Source organism: Centropristis striata, chromosome 7 (assembly GCF_030273125.1).
Source record: "Centropristis striata isolate RG_2023a ecotype Rhode Island chromosome 7, C.striata_1.0, whole genome shotgun sequence".
Taxonomy (NCBI): Eukaryota; Metazoa; Chordata; class Actinopteri; order Perciformes; family Serranidae; genus Centropristis; species Centropristis striata.
This window is the reverse complement of record NC_081523.1, coordinates 16,467,079-16,481,754: the sequence shown is the minus strand read 5'-3', so window position 1 is coordinate 16,481,754 and position 14,676 is coordinate 16,467,079. Positions and strand designations below refer to the sequence as shown.

Genomic DNA, 14,676 nt, shown 5'->3' with positions numbered 1-14,676 from the left:
TGACGAGCCTCCATAAAGGCAGACCAATAAGAAGACCTTTCAATTCAAACCGTTTGCGCCGCATGCACACATGCACGTCTCATATAGACAGATACGACGCCTGTAAGCCGGCTGCTGCAGAATCAGATATGCAACCATTCAGACATTAATTTAACCCTTCAGCTTCCTGGATTGATTATACATTATGCCATTTTACATTGAGATGCAAAGCAGCTGCCTTCTACACATTATTTTCGCCTTCTCATCGCTTATCTCAACGACAGCACAAGATGTGATCGGATCAAGTCATTCCTGTCTCAAATCCAGTCCTGCAGATGACGGACGGACGCGCGTCACCTTCCTGCGGGAGGACGCAGCCGGTGAGCGCGCCTTGTACCTCAGCCTATGGTCCGAGGAAACGCAACCGGTAGCATGCGAGGTGAATACCAATCCACTGGTCACGGAAAGATACCAAAGTCTGTGCGACACAAGCGGCACCGATGGTCAAGAAACCATGAAGAGGTTTAATGTGAGTATGCTGTTCGTGGCTCCGGATGCTCCGTGCGCGCTCGTTTCCTCCAGTGCGCCAAAGTTGTCCAGGCGCACAAGAAGAGATTTGACAGAGGGGAAAACTCGGAGGAAACGCGCCTGGATATTCCCAGGGACGCTGTGGTGCGGTCATGGCAGCAGAGCAGCCGGGTACGAACAGTTAGGTAAGGAACTCTGATTTTTTATTATTGTATGTAGCCTACTTTTTATGTCTAAGCTGTTAAGGAGGAGATTAGTGGTCACAAAAGATATACTGCAGGGGGACTGGTGAATGTTAAGTGTGAAAATAGCCAAAGGAAGCATGTGAAAGAATGTAACATGCACACCTAAGGGGTTTTTTAGGGGCCCTCTCCAGCTGGTTGGCCCTTAAATAATCTTCACCCTACTCTTACTGCAGTGTGTGCTGCAGTTAAATACAGCAGTGGGATATACTGTTATAAAGTTATGATACATCTATACTAAAGTCCCCGTGCATATAAGACAAACATCACTAACATTTAGCATTAGATAAAGCACCAGGAACTGTGATTAATTTGCATATCTTTTATATTGTAGATAACTTCTGTTGATATGTTTTATTTAATTTAATAATATTGAAGTTAAATTAATTTGTATAAATGTTTTAAGCGATTGAGAAACACAAGACAATGAATTAATTAAACTCTCAAGTTAAACTTATTGTACATCATAAGAAGTTGAATTAAAAAGTCTGATATTGTAGTCACACCAAAAATATGTGCCTCTGTAGGTTCTTGAACGAAAGATCTTGGTATACATTTTAAAATTTAAAATAACTCTATCATCTGCCTGACAACTTGCTTCCATACAAAGTGTTTCTTAACATGTGATTGAATTCCAATCTTGTTCTGGTGCACAGGGATGTTTGAGAGTGCAGATAGATGCTGCCGTGAGCACGACCACTGCCTGCACATCATCCCGTCTTTCACTCTGAACTATGGAATCTTCAACTCCAACTTCTACACCGTCTCACACTGTGACTGTGACCACAGGTGGGTGTCAGAGGGCACACTCTGGCTATTTGACAACGATAACTCTGGATTCCAAGTATTCACCGCCTCCAGGGAAACTGCTGCTACCAGGAATTCCAAAATTTACTCTGGCCTGTCCCCATAATGCTCTGGCATGCATGGGCTGTCAGGTCAGGATAGACCTGCTTGAAAAAAAAGCTGAATTTATGAGTGTTGAGGAAATTGTGTGCATTTTGAATGTTATACTTCTGAATAATGAAAGATTGCTCCTCTCTGGAATGCCAGTATCATTTTTTTTGTCACTGTGCCAATAAATGTAAGCAGATTTAAGTTGAAACACCGGGCGCAGTGTGATATTACTAATCATCAGTAATTCATACATAAATCACTGCAATCAGCCCTCTGGATAAACTTATATGTCAAGAGTGAACACGTTGCTTGCTACTTTTGTGTTTATTGTGCATTCCATTCCTCTTATTTAAAGCTCCACAGATTTCTTTTTTATTACAGCTGCACTTGCAATATGACAGTCTGCTAACTCTCCATGTGTTCACTTGCAGATAATTGACTCATTCAAAAGGTTATCTATTGTTATATAACTGTTTAGACTGGCCTAAAAAGTGCAGACAAAATGAGGCAGCATTCAAGGCCATTTACCCAACATGTGTATTTTGATTTTGTCACCTGACCTCAGCTTGTTCTTCTTTATTTCTGCCTCTCACCAGGTTTCGACAGTGCCTTCTCGGTGTGAATGATACCATTTCCAACATGGTGGGCTACAGCTTCTTCAACATCCTGCGGGTTCCCTGCTTTGACTTGAAAAAGAAGAGGCACTGCACCGAAATGTACTGGTGGGGAGGGTAAGAGACACACTGACGCTGTTGCCCGGAGCTTTAAATTTCATATTATTAGACACAGCAAGTGCATATCATAAAAACAAGTATTCCAATGGAAAGTGCAGGTATGGTTTCATTGGATGCTAGAGCGGCAGATTGCTTGTATTAACATGCACTGACACTCTTCCAAACCTCACAGAATTAAAGTGGGCACCGTGCCACACCTCTGCTCTGTTATCACAACTTTATCTATCAGGTTATGGACAAATTGTTACACAAACAAGACAAAATGATTAATGGTTAACTTAACTTGTTAGCATTTATGGCATTGCCTTAACAAACTATACTATAATAACTATGATTTTAGATTTGTGTGTGAGTGAATCTTGAATTCCCACTCTGTTACTGTAATTATCTTCCTTGAAATTGCAGATGATTATCCCAAATAGCAATGCAAGTGTAACGTCTTCTTACTTAAATATGCAAGGAATGTGGCCTATATGAGACAATAAAACACATGAAGTTTTTCCATGGTTTAGTTGTAACATGATTTTTTTCTCTCTATAGGTGTAAAGTCGTCAAAAAGGGTTCCTTTGGCATCTTGAAAAACTCCATCCCTTACAACTCCTCTGATGTTACAAGCAAATATGAGACTAACAGTAACAGCAACTCGTCGCTGGGGCAGCAAGGGAACGGAAGCTTCGTCATCAACCCACACAGAAAGTCATTCGGAAGTAAACATAGATGTAGCTCCAGAGATCCATCCACAGGGGACACTTTCTACCTCAATAGGACAAAGGGGAAAGGATGTAAAAGACACAGGAAGCTGTTCACAGCAGCGCCCACCAAAATGCCCCTGATATCAACAACCCACACCACTACTCCTTCAATGACTACGGGTGTTTTAAATGTGACTGAAAGCAGTGCATCGACAGCAAATAAAAAAAGAGCTGGAAAAAAGAAGAGCACAAGAAAGGGCTTCTTGACTTCTACCACACAGGTGACCACCAGCTCCCATCCACACACATCTACAACGCAAATGACCACAGCTTCAACACAGAAACCAGCACTATCAACAGCCACGGCAGCAACAAAACCCACCAAAAGTCGCAGAAAGGTTCCAAAACAACGTCATTGTTGCGGATTAAAGAAACCTCTGAGAGGTGACACTTTTCAGCCTCATTGTAAAAATTGTCCACAACAAAATACGACATCTCACGTGACAACTGTTACACCCTCAACAACTACACATGGCATCAAATTGGCAACAACTACAACTGCGAGGCTGAAAGAGACAACAGAAACACCCAAACAAGACACTTTGAAAAGACTCTGGAGTACAGCTACTTCTGCAACGCCACTCACGACGAGACTGCAGACAGCTGCTCCCATTCATGAGGATGGAAAGCAACAGAAGCAGACCGAATCCCCTCTAATGCATCATAAGACAAGCCAGGGGCCCATAGCCCAAAGCACACATGTAGAGAGAGGCCTCAAGAGAAATACTGCATTACATAATTTGACAGGTGAGTGTATGCAGTTGATAAATGCATTACATATGCACTGTTAAAAACTATTTATTTAAGGGTGATGATTTAAAGGCTCACATCTTGATCAAGCCTACAAAAATTCCAGTGGGATTGTGAGATATAAAAAGGCGTCCCAGAGCATTATTAGCTTGATCTATCTTGTTATCTCGTCATGCCCTTCAGGTTGGACAAAATGCAAATTTTCACCACAGACGAGAGTGCCATCAGTGTGCAACTTAGTTGCTTAGTTATCTAAAAATGTGGGTGCACTTAGATAACTTGTGCAATAACCAGTGTTTATTTTTTGACTCCTGCAGATAATCAGCTCCTGTGTGGAAGCCTCAAACTTCTGGATGACTGTAAATACAAAATCCATCCTTTGGGGAGGAAGTATCATCTGAGGAACACAGAGTCAAAGACTGCATACCACTGTGACTGCACCAGCCGGTAACTGCAAATTTATGTATTCACATAAGCAACTCTTTACTCTTTGTTTTTTTTCTGAATTAAGAATCGTTCAATTACATGCCAGAGGCCAGTGATGTCTAGAGAAAATCTTTTTCTTCAGTTAATATTTAATGTTTCAAGTAGCATGTTGTTTTACTTAGATACATTGTTTTTATGATTTACTGATCCTACTTCATCAGACAACATGCCCATGTTGTACTACTGTGTGTACTGCTGCAGAACAGGACTAGATATAATGTACATATATTAGAAATTAACGGAAACAAACCGGGTCCACCCACCCCGCCCATGCCAGCATTCTTAGTAATGAACACATCACATACTGCCAATAGTTCAGCGAACATCATTCTTCCCCTGGAAACAGCTTTACAACATATTTGATTAAGGCCAAGACAAATACAAGCCCTACACTGCTTTTTAACCAAGCCACACTAAAAGCTAATATCCCAATAATCCACCCTGATTGTGTTTTGAATTCCTGAGCTACTTCAAGGTTCGACCTGCAGATTCCTGTGTGAGGAAGTAACCAGGGCAACTTCATTATGTAGAAGGTCTCATTGAAGCACAGGAGGGTTTTTTTTTTAGTTGTTCAAAGAACATTGTTAAGGCTCTTATTGTGGTCGTGGCCACGGCGCCATTTAAAGTAGTGATAAAGCTGTTTCCAGTGGAGTGTCCACAGTCTCCACAATGCGATAATAAACTGTTGGTATGTTTTCCAAAAATATGACAATAGGACCAAGGTTATAAAATAACTGAATTTCCTTTTAATACTTTAGATCTATTTGATGTCTAGTTGCGCCTATTAAAATATCTGTCAATAGGCCTTTTTCACAGCAGGCGAAAAGCACAGGTGGTACTGAAGGCTTTATCAACGGCTTTGTTTCACTGTTTGACAGTGAACCAGCATGCACATGCACAATAAACCTTTTTCACAGCAGATATTTTGGCATGTCACAGCAGGAATAGCACAGCTGTAATTAATAATATTTACAATGAAGGCATTTATTTTCTGCCAGTTTGAGAGCCTCTGCATTGTGCATGCAAGCTCAATGGCACACTGGAACCCTTAAATGAACAGAGCCATGTTTGTTTCAAATACTGCAAAAATCTTGAGAGTTATATAGAATAGGGAACTAAAAAAACATTAATAGGAAAGATGAGGAGAGAAAAAGAAGAGAAAGAAAAATGAGAGAGAGAGAGCATGGATATCAACCCACTCTTCACCAAATACTAATTGGATTTTTTAAGTTTCTGTTCAGTTTGTGTGTTGTTCAAGAAACAACATAAATAATGACCATATTTAAAAACTTTCTTCAGAATCTTTAAAAGCTGACATAAAGTTTGAATAAAATATTTTTTTAACCTCTTTCAATGAAATGATTGTGACAATGTGATTTATTCTTGAGAGATAATGTGTATATCTTCTCAAAACTTTATGAATCAAATTCTTCCAAAAATACTACAATGAAAACGAAACCACAATTAACAAATTATTCCAACTTTATGGGCGACCGTGTATTAGTCCATAAGAGACAAAGTCTTGTTGACAAATGGTAATTTACTAAATTTAATGTAATGTTTAATGTAAGTTGTTGCATCTGTACATCTGCTGCTACAATATGGTGAATCAAAATGCCTGCTGTGAAAAAGGTCAATACAAGGACCCTGAAACTGAAGCAGGGATTCATCCATTATTAATGTTATTAATTACACTTGTGCTTTTTCTTTAATAACATCAACATGTCTACTGTGAAAAAAACTATTATTTTTGGAATGAAAGCCAGTTTAAAATCTTAGAGTCATGGAAAAAAATAATAGACCATTGTTTTCTTCAATTTCTTCATTTAAATTCCTGGTACAACTAAAGGTACATTTGTTTGGACAAATATAACGATAACATCAAAAAATAGCTCATAAGAGTTTAATATAAGAGCTGATATCTAGCCATTTTCCATGGTTTTCTCGATAATAACAAAAATCATTATCAAGAAACCCATGGAAAATAGATATCAGCTCTTAAATTAAACTCTTATGAACTTTTTTTGTTGTTATCATTATATTTGTCCAAACAAATGTACCTTTGGTTGTACCAGGAATTAAAATGAACACGAAATTGAAGAAAACAAGGGTGGTCTAATTTCTTCCATTACTGTATGTTTCTAGAGATGCTTATATTCTGTGACTACTACTGCTGTATGCAGCACTCACACTTAGGCTACAGCAGCACATGTATGGTAAGACTATTATTGCTCATCCCTATCTACAGTAAAAGGAATGAGGAAGGCCTGCCCCCACAGGCAGCTTCCTCTCTCTTTGTCTGTTCCTCTGTCTGAGTCACTCATAAATGCATATTGCATACGCATCTCACTCTATTGTTCCATCGCTGCCTTGATGTTCACTTTATTGCTGTATGTGAGGTTGTAAATGTCCCCTGTTTGTCTTTTTGTCAATTTCACAGCTTGGCTGTTCACATTGAAAGCTTCAAGCAACCCAGTGTTCTCTCCAAGCTACTGATGGATTTTGTCTCTCAATACTGCATTAAACTGACAAAGAAGAAAAATTGCCACAGCGGAAACAGGTTTTTAAGCTCTGATAAGCTTATTCATGTTAATCTTAGACAACTTTTGTTGCAGCGATGCCTATGTGCTGTCTAATGCGTTAACTCAGTTTGCCTTAATAAAAGATGATCAGTTATGTTGGGTTCTGTCTGGTTTCTGACACTATATGTTTCCGTTTTAGCTGTTCTGGAAGCTTCACTAAAGCCTCTGACCTACTTCAAGCACTTAAGATGATGGATGAAAAAGACACTGCTGGGGTGCGAAATTCACGCAATGCCAGAAAAAGAGGGATTCCTGCTCGTCTTTATAAGCGATGCCTAAGGCTGGAGAGAGAAGCTGATGTTATGGTGCAGCTCGCAGGATTTTAGACTAAGCTTTTATGTGCAGCAACAATGAATTTTATAAGCTTTACATTTCATGCAGTGCTTTCTGTTTCTCTCTGATGGTGTAAAATGGCATTGTTTTGGAAAACATTCAAGAACTCAAACCCTGGGACATTGTAATATATTTGTAAGTATGCCATGGTTGTACATTTAATATATTTATAAAGAACTGCCATACAAAAACTGCAAGCCATGACAATGTGCATTGGAAATAGAAATAAATCAATTTATTTTTTGTGTCTGTTTGATAAATTGATTTAAAATCATGTGTCGAAAGCATTTTCATTAATGATCAGAGGGTGGCTTCTTATTATATCCATTATGTTATTATTATTATTATTATATAAGGAAAAATAACCAACAACCTGCCGTGAATCATAAATGACAAAAGTCTAACAAAGCAATTAGCTTTATTTCACAAGTATATAAATAATAATTATTAATTAATTGAAACATAGTTGCACTTGATGTGATCTATTCCTACCTCTCCGTCTCTAATATATTATACAGAAGTATATGTTTTACTAAGTTTATAAAACTTCCCTGATCCAAAAGGTGTTGTGAGGACAGCTGCAGCCAGTTCAATGTGTTCAAATCTGCCGTTTCATTTCATAAACTGCAGCTTACAATGTGTTGCATCACTTTTTTAGACATGTATTCTTATTAACAAGGTATGAGACATGAAATGACATGGCTACATCAATTGTTTGAAATTAATTCAAAGGTCCATTCTTGTTCAACTAGAATCGTCAGATATTAACCTCCACCCAAAAAAGTCAGGATCCGGTTTCAGGATTAAGGGGACAGGGTTATTTTTTTTAGTCATGACCCATGGGCTACATTAAAAAATGTGATAATCTGATGTTCAAAATGTAAAAATATATTTTAGAAATGTTTACTTGTTTTGAATTGCTTTCACCTCTATGCACACCTTTATAGGGCAACAACAGCCAAGTAGATGAGACAAGCTACAATTGCCACCTCTTTCTGGCTGCCCTACAGTCCTAAATTTAGTTTATTTGAGATGAAAGAAAGAGTACATTGAATCTCACACAAATGTCAGGGATGATTAGTCTTATCATTATGGTCTAATGTTCAGTAAGGTACAGATAGAAAAGATACAGGTCACAATGACTCCTACTCCCAGCACTGAAATATTTTTTTTATGCAGTTGTACAATATAACCTCTAAATTACATGATAATTGTCTTTGGTGTTATTATTGCAGTGGTAAATTGTGTTTTTTAAATTTATTTATTGGTTTTATTTTTTACACAAAAATGAACTGGTGAATTTTTGACAGCTTTTATTAGGGCCCGCGGTGCATGCTGGGAGAAGCTAGTTGGCCTTGGAAACATGGCGTCGCACTGACAGCTGGGAGACTCTCATTATCTTCTCCAGCCACTGACACAGCGCCCGGGCCGTTAGCGGAGCGGTGCCAGTTTCACATTTTAACTGCGATAAGAGCCTACTACGGATGCAGCCTTCGCCCTGAAAAGACTGTCGTTTCAACGGTGCGGCGCAATAACGGATTTAGCACAGGTGTCACGCCCACTCTGCTTGGTAACGTTATAACGATACCGTACGGTAAGTTAGCATCGCTTCAAGCTAACAGAGCCAGACAGCTAGCAGCCACCGTTAGCACGACACGACCACCCATGTTATGTGAAGAGAACCTGCCGCTACTGGCCGCTCGCTGCTCGGCTGTCGTCCGTTAGCTCGCACCCTGTCACCAACCCGTCTACCATCGTCAGATAAGACGGCGACAGACAGGAACGACAGTTATGTTATTGTAGCTCGCTAGCAGGCTAGCTAGGGCGTTTCTGTCATTCTGTCACTGAATTTTTAATGTTCGACCCCTTTGGCATCACTGTCGGAGGAGAGAGCGATGGGCTCCGGGGCTGTGGATTCGTCCCAGTGGCTTTCGGTGAAGGAGGAGACCATTTTCCTCCACGACGGACTCATTCGGGTCACAGATCTGGCCGAACTGCCCAGTGAGATTGGAGTGTCGGAACAGGGGGACACCGAGCAAGAGGTGGGTGAAAAGAGCCGTCTCACACACACAAAGGTTTATATATAGAAACACTCACTCACTGCTATGATAACAGTGTATTTTTGTTTGTTTTAATATATAAATGTGTTTTCACTGTCAACTGCAACACACCCTCAGTGACAACGGTAGAGCTAACGTTAGCAAGTTTCTTGCCTTGCTTGTTATTGACCAACTGTCAAGGTAGCGACCGTTGTCAAATCACTTCCTGTCACCTCCTCCAAAATATAAGTCCTGCATATCAGCTGCCATTATCTAATCTCAAATGCAGTCATGTGTAACGGTTAGAAAATCCATATTTATATCGTCACACTGTTAAAATAAGCGCAAAAAAGTATTTTTTTTGTCAAAATTGTTGTTTTTTTGCCTAAATCATCTCATGACGCCAACCACCTATGGTAAAATCGCCTACATCCTCAGTTGATCAGATCATGTGATTTTACCCCTTTAAGATCATCACTTCTTTGACAATTTGCCACAATCATAGGCATCAGATAAGAACCCAGCAAAGAAGAGCTAGAGGGAGATTGTTTAGTTATCAATTTAGTTTATCAGTGTTTTATTGTTGACACTAATATTGGTGACACTTTACTCTAAAGTGTCTACGTAAGAGTGACATGAGCGTGTCATAAACATGACAGGATGTGTCTTGAACATTAATGACACTTTGAAGTAACATTAATGCTCATGATACTTGTCATGTCATGTGTCTGACAGGCTTGTGTGACTCTTATGTAGACACCTTCAAAATAAAGTGTTACCATATCTTGCTTAAGTCACAAAGGCATGTTCAAAAAATTGCCTAAGGCATTTATTTCTCTTAAGTTTTTTGTGTTTCCTGCAAAACTTGAAAAAATGAGTTAGGCGATTATATTAACAGGGTGACGAAATGCAGCCATGTTTAACAGTTAGAAAATGCACGTTTATATGGTTTCGTCAGAAGGTTATGTTATGTTTCATTTGCTCTCTAATATTGTAGTCAAATAACAGCACATGATTTGGCACACACACTGCATGTTATACCCTATATCAGGTGTCAAGTTGCACTGCTTCAACTTTATTAGTTGTGCCAGTGCAGCAGCTTTCTGCAGGCAACTTCTCAGATTGCACCACACAGTAAACATCCCTTTGGATCTACAGACAGAAGTTTGGAGAATCAGGGTTTTCTTTTAACAACATGTAGCTTGTGGAGCTGTTGACCCACAGACGTTTGATAATTGAAAATGGCATAGCTCTTCTGGTATTTTAATAGTGGAACGGCTGCTACACCACTTAATGTCAAGTGTTTTATGATCTCTGTCAAATGCAGCATACTCAAGTGATCATAGATAGGTGCTGTCATCATGACTCATCTGCTATATTCTGGTTCTTTAAACACAGAAAAACATATCTGCCAGATGCTAGATGTTAAACAGGTGATGTTGGCTGTGTATGGTCAATATGGATTTTTTTGTGTGCCTTAAAATCATTATTTTTTCCCTCAATTAGTCTTTCATAAGTAGCACTAGATAGAACATATGTTGCCCCTTATGCAATGTAAAATGTATTTGTAGTAGATGTTTTACCTGGAATGTGGGCTTTTATTTTGAAGGCAATCTCTGGAAACCGGACGTGTCTGTGTTGTGAGATTGATAGAGTGATGCCGATGGAAACTTCGAGCTAACAATGTTACATCCTCGATATTTCGCTGGTCTACCATGTAATATAGCAAGAGCTAGTAGTATCCAACAGTCTGTAGAGTACATTTGCCGCAGTACTCATGTCACATGCAGTACTCATGGGTCTAATGCCAGGTCAGTGGTAGATAATGACGAATATTGAACAGTGCCTCAGAGTGATGGTTACCCATTAGTGACACCCTATATAAGCCTTAATGGGCAGTACTATTATATAAATATTTTCAGTTGCTGCATGTGTCATTCAGGTTAACATTAAGTGTTTGACCAATTTTAATAAAACAACATATCTTTCATCCAACACGCTATGAACTGAGTCTCATGCATTTAACTTTACCTCTATAAGAGTTAACAACTGCAATCAACATTCCCAATTCAGGATCTCTTTTTCATTACACTTAAAAACAAATAAAGATGGATGCGGAATTTTAACAAAAAGACATGCTTTCATATTCCTGGCTTAGATGAACAAATGTCATTTTGAAATAATTATTTTTGATAATATATGTATTTGGACAACATGTATTGCAAGCTAAAAAACACCCATGTTCAAAATGAATTAAGAATTTAGAAATTGATATTAATGTGCTAATATGTCATCACATGGGTTTGTTTTATAGTATTTTATAACAGTAGTGAAGCTCATAGCTGTGTGGTGGGGGAAGAGCCATGTTGGCACAGTTCCACACTCTATAGTGGGAAATGTTTTTTACACAGGGAGTATGCTGAGATTGACGTAAGGCTTTTTGTGCTCGTCAACAGACTCTGCCTGCTCGATTTGATTTTTACAATGTACAGGGTGGTGCATTCAACTGTACACATTCAGCTGGTTGTATCACTACAGTATAACCTCTTTTGTCCTAACCTATTGACCAAATCTTTATCTGGTGCTATAATTGACCAGTTTGTTATTTGCCTTTCTCCAATTCAATGCTACATCCTTTTCACTAATTCCATAATTAGCAATATATCACTGTTATTGGCACTAATAGGTATACCAGTGTTGAAAAAACACAACAGCTGCAGATGGCTACTTTACTATTCAGCCATCAGCCACATGCTGTTCTGATATAAGTGCATATGCTCAATCAGCAGCTCTGACAGATGACAAACCACTGGTTAATAATGAATGGGAATGGGCAGGTTTAAACCCCTCACCCCTTGTTTTTGTCATTTTGTTAAGCCTAACAACAGACATGTAGTGACACAGTGCTAGTGTGCTGGTGAAGACAGCTGACAGCTGGACAGTATTTGGGGAAAATGCACAAGAGGCTGTTAAGAGCACCACTGTTTGGTTTAGCAGAATTTAGACTTGTTTTGTACTTTATTTTAGTGTTATCTTTGTAGAGAATATTCAGTATTGAAATTGTAAAAATCATGGTGACCTACAAAAGGGTACATGAAATTGTTGTTACATTAGACATATAGATATTTTATGTAATCATATTTTTCAACTTTCAAATATACCACAAATCTGGGGCCTAAATATTTAATATTAAGTATGCTTACATTTCCCCAAGGATGATATCTCCAGCATCCCTTGAATAGCTCTCTTTTCACATTTATGAAGCAAATCTGAAATAGAAAAAGAGTAGCTATTTTTGTTGTTATCAGCTGCATTTGTATGGTAGGTTTTAGCTCATACCTAAACATAGGTCTGTCCTCCTCTTCTAGGTCAAATTCAGATTCTCTTCATCTCAGGCCCTATCCGTGTCCAGCTTTAAGACTGACTGGGTCATTCTGTGCTGTTTCCGTAGGTGTTGTGATGCTGCCTATTTTTATCCACATGCAGCAATGTTTTGCAGAGAAAGGTGGAGAAGGCCCAGCATCCAGTTAAGGAGTGTTACTGTAACATTAGTAGCATTTCTGAAATTGAATCAATACAAATTGTGCCTGCTAAATGGTATAATGGATTTTTTTTTCTGGTCCATGGTTCGTGGGCCATGTGTAATCAATATCTGAAATGCTGCCTAAGTGCACATGAAGCACATTGTTTCACTTGCGATAGGCTATCCCAAATGTGCATTGCTATCTCTGAGCATTAATTCATAGTCCAAGGAATTGTAGACACAAGGGTTTATTCTGCAGAGGTGATTCATAGTTGTACTGTACTGCTGCAAGTTTTACTGCTAAAGTATAGCCATGTTATAAATAATTAGCTAAGTTTAAAGATACGATTTTGGCTACACATAAGCCTACAATGTAATACGGCATGTTGACAAACTGGTTGTTTCAGACCAACACTACTAATTGTTTTGTTTAAAGATACTAGTTTAAAAAGCTTATAGACTATGGATAACATTTTCTGCAAAACTAGGTAAATCAGGTAAAGTGGAATGCTTTTCCTAAAATCCCATCCATGCCAGTCTTGCTACACTCTTATTGATATTTGTGAGTGAATATTCCCTTTGACTGAATTTAATCTGCATTAGATAGACAAGGCCTGGAAAAGCATAGTGTCGTCTCCAAACTCTGAAGTTTAATCTTTTCTAAAACTTGCAGACAAGTTTCACAGTTTTGACTGCTGTTAATGTAAACCCTTCTTTCTTTTTTGCTATCTTTCCCTTTCCTCCAGATTCTAACATTTGAGACAAAAAATCCGGTAGAGCTTGCTGAGCGTCTGCGGGCTGTCTGTGGGAATCAGAGCAATGCATATGCACGTCTGCTGGAGTACCGTCTCAATGCTCTACGAGGCCTGTGGGGGGCACAACGGCAGCTTGCCCTGGAGGAGCAGCAGGAGCGAGAGGGGACCGGAGGGGCTGATGAGGAGACCTTGGCCTTGCTCAAAAGACAAGGTCTGCTCCAGCAACCTGAACAGGCGCCCTTCACCTCCCGTGTCGGTCTGCTGCTGGTCTTTCCCCTTTTGCAGTCCCAGACTCGCAGTGACCCGGCGCTCTGCGGTGTCACAGCAGAGGTACTGCTAGCCTGCCTCCGGGACTGCCAGCCACTCAGCCTCAGCAAAGAGCCCGCCGACTGCCTCAATGGCTTGGAGGGGCTGCTCTGCTCCTGGCTGGAAGATGGTGCTCAGGAGTCAGGCCAACCGCAGGGGCAGGCTCAGACGCAGATCCTCCACACACACAGACAGAGGGAAAACGCTGCTGCTGCACTCGTGGCACTGGCCTGTGCAAGGTGAGGCCATATAATCACTCCTTGTTGTGTAAATTGGACCAACAACATCCTATAAATTGTTATTCAAGTATTCAACACTTTCACTTAGTGAAAACACTACTGAGTTACTTCATTAGTAACTCTGCTCACAAGCAATCAGTGACTCAGTTATTCCTGGCAGTCGAAGCTAAAATAAGCACATCACTGACGAACTGATGGTTTCCCTTCTCTCTCTTCAGCGTACTTGCTATGAAATGATATGCCTGATTCAATGATCAAATCCATGCACCACACAGCCCAAGCACTTCGCACTTTGATTCGGTGTTCGCGTTATTAGATAAATGATTAGCTGAACATTTGGTGATTGATGTTTGTAAATATCCTTAAATCAGTTGGGATAAACAGACTTTCCTACTCTCTTTCAATGCTCACTGGTACTGCAGTATTTTGAGCTCAAACTAAGCTTTCTGTAGTCTGACCTGTGCTCTGTTAGCATGAATTACCAGCACTGTTTAAACAAGTGATACTTGTACATAAGTGGCTGTTTTGCCT

General features: G+C 39.6%; 2 protein-coding genes across 2 annotated transcripts in view; both read left to right on the top strand.

The window, feature by feature from the left end:
• The first annotated feature begins 62 nt into the window (after positions 1-62).
• LOC131974802 (group 3 secretory phospholipase A2-like) lies at positions 63-7,532 on the top strand. The gene is made up of 7 exons (XM_059337279.1): positions 63-692; positions 1,406-1,538; positions 2,243-2,377; positions 2,921-3,879; positions 4,200-4,329; positions 6,809-6,928; positions 7,090-7,532. Exons 1-7 carry the CDS (start codon positions 185-187, stop codon positions 7,274-7,276), a joined length of 2,172 nt encoding a protein of 723 aa, XP_059193262.1. The 5' UTR covers positions 63-184; the 3' UTR covers positions 7,277-7,532.
• Positions 7,533-8,630: 1,098 nt separating this feature from the next.
• The window catches only part of LOC131974319 (probable E3 ubiquitin-protein ligase HECTD4), a 39,690-nt gene continuing 33,644 nt past the window's right edge, over positions 8,631-14,676 (top strand). The window contains exons 1-2 of the mRNA XM_059336577.1: positions 8,631-9,325; positions 13,592-14,145. Of these exons, the coding sequence (XP_059192560.1) occupies positions 9,179-9,325; positions 13,592-14,145 (701 nt within the window). The 5' untranslated portion in view covers positions 8,631-9,178. The remainder of the gene's footprint in view (positions 9,326-13,591; positions 14,146-14,676) is intronic.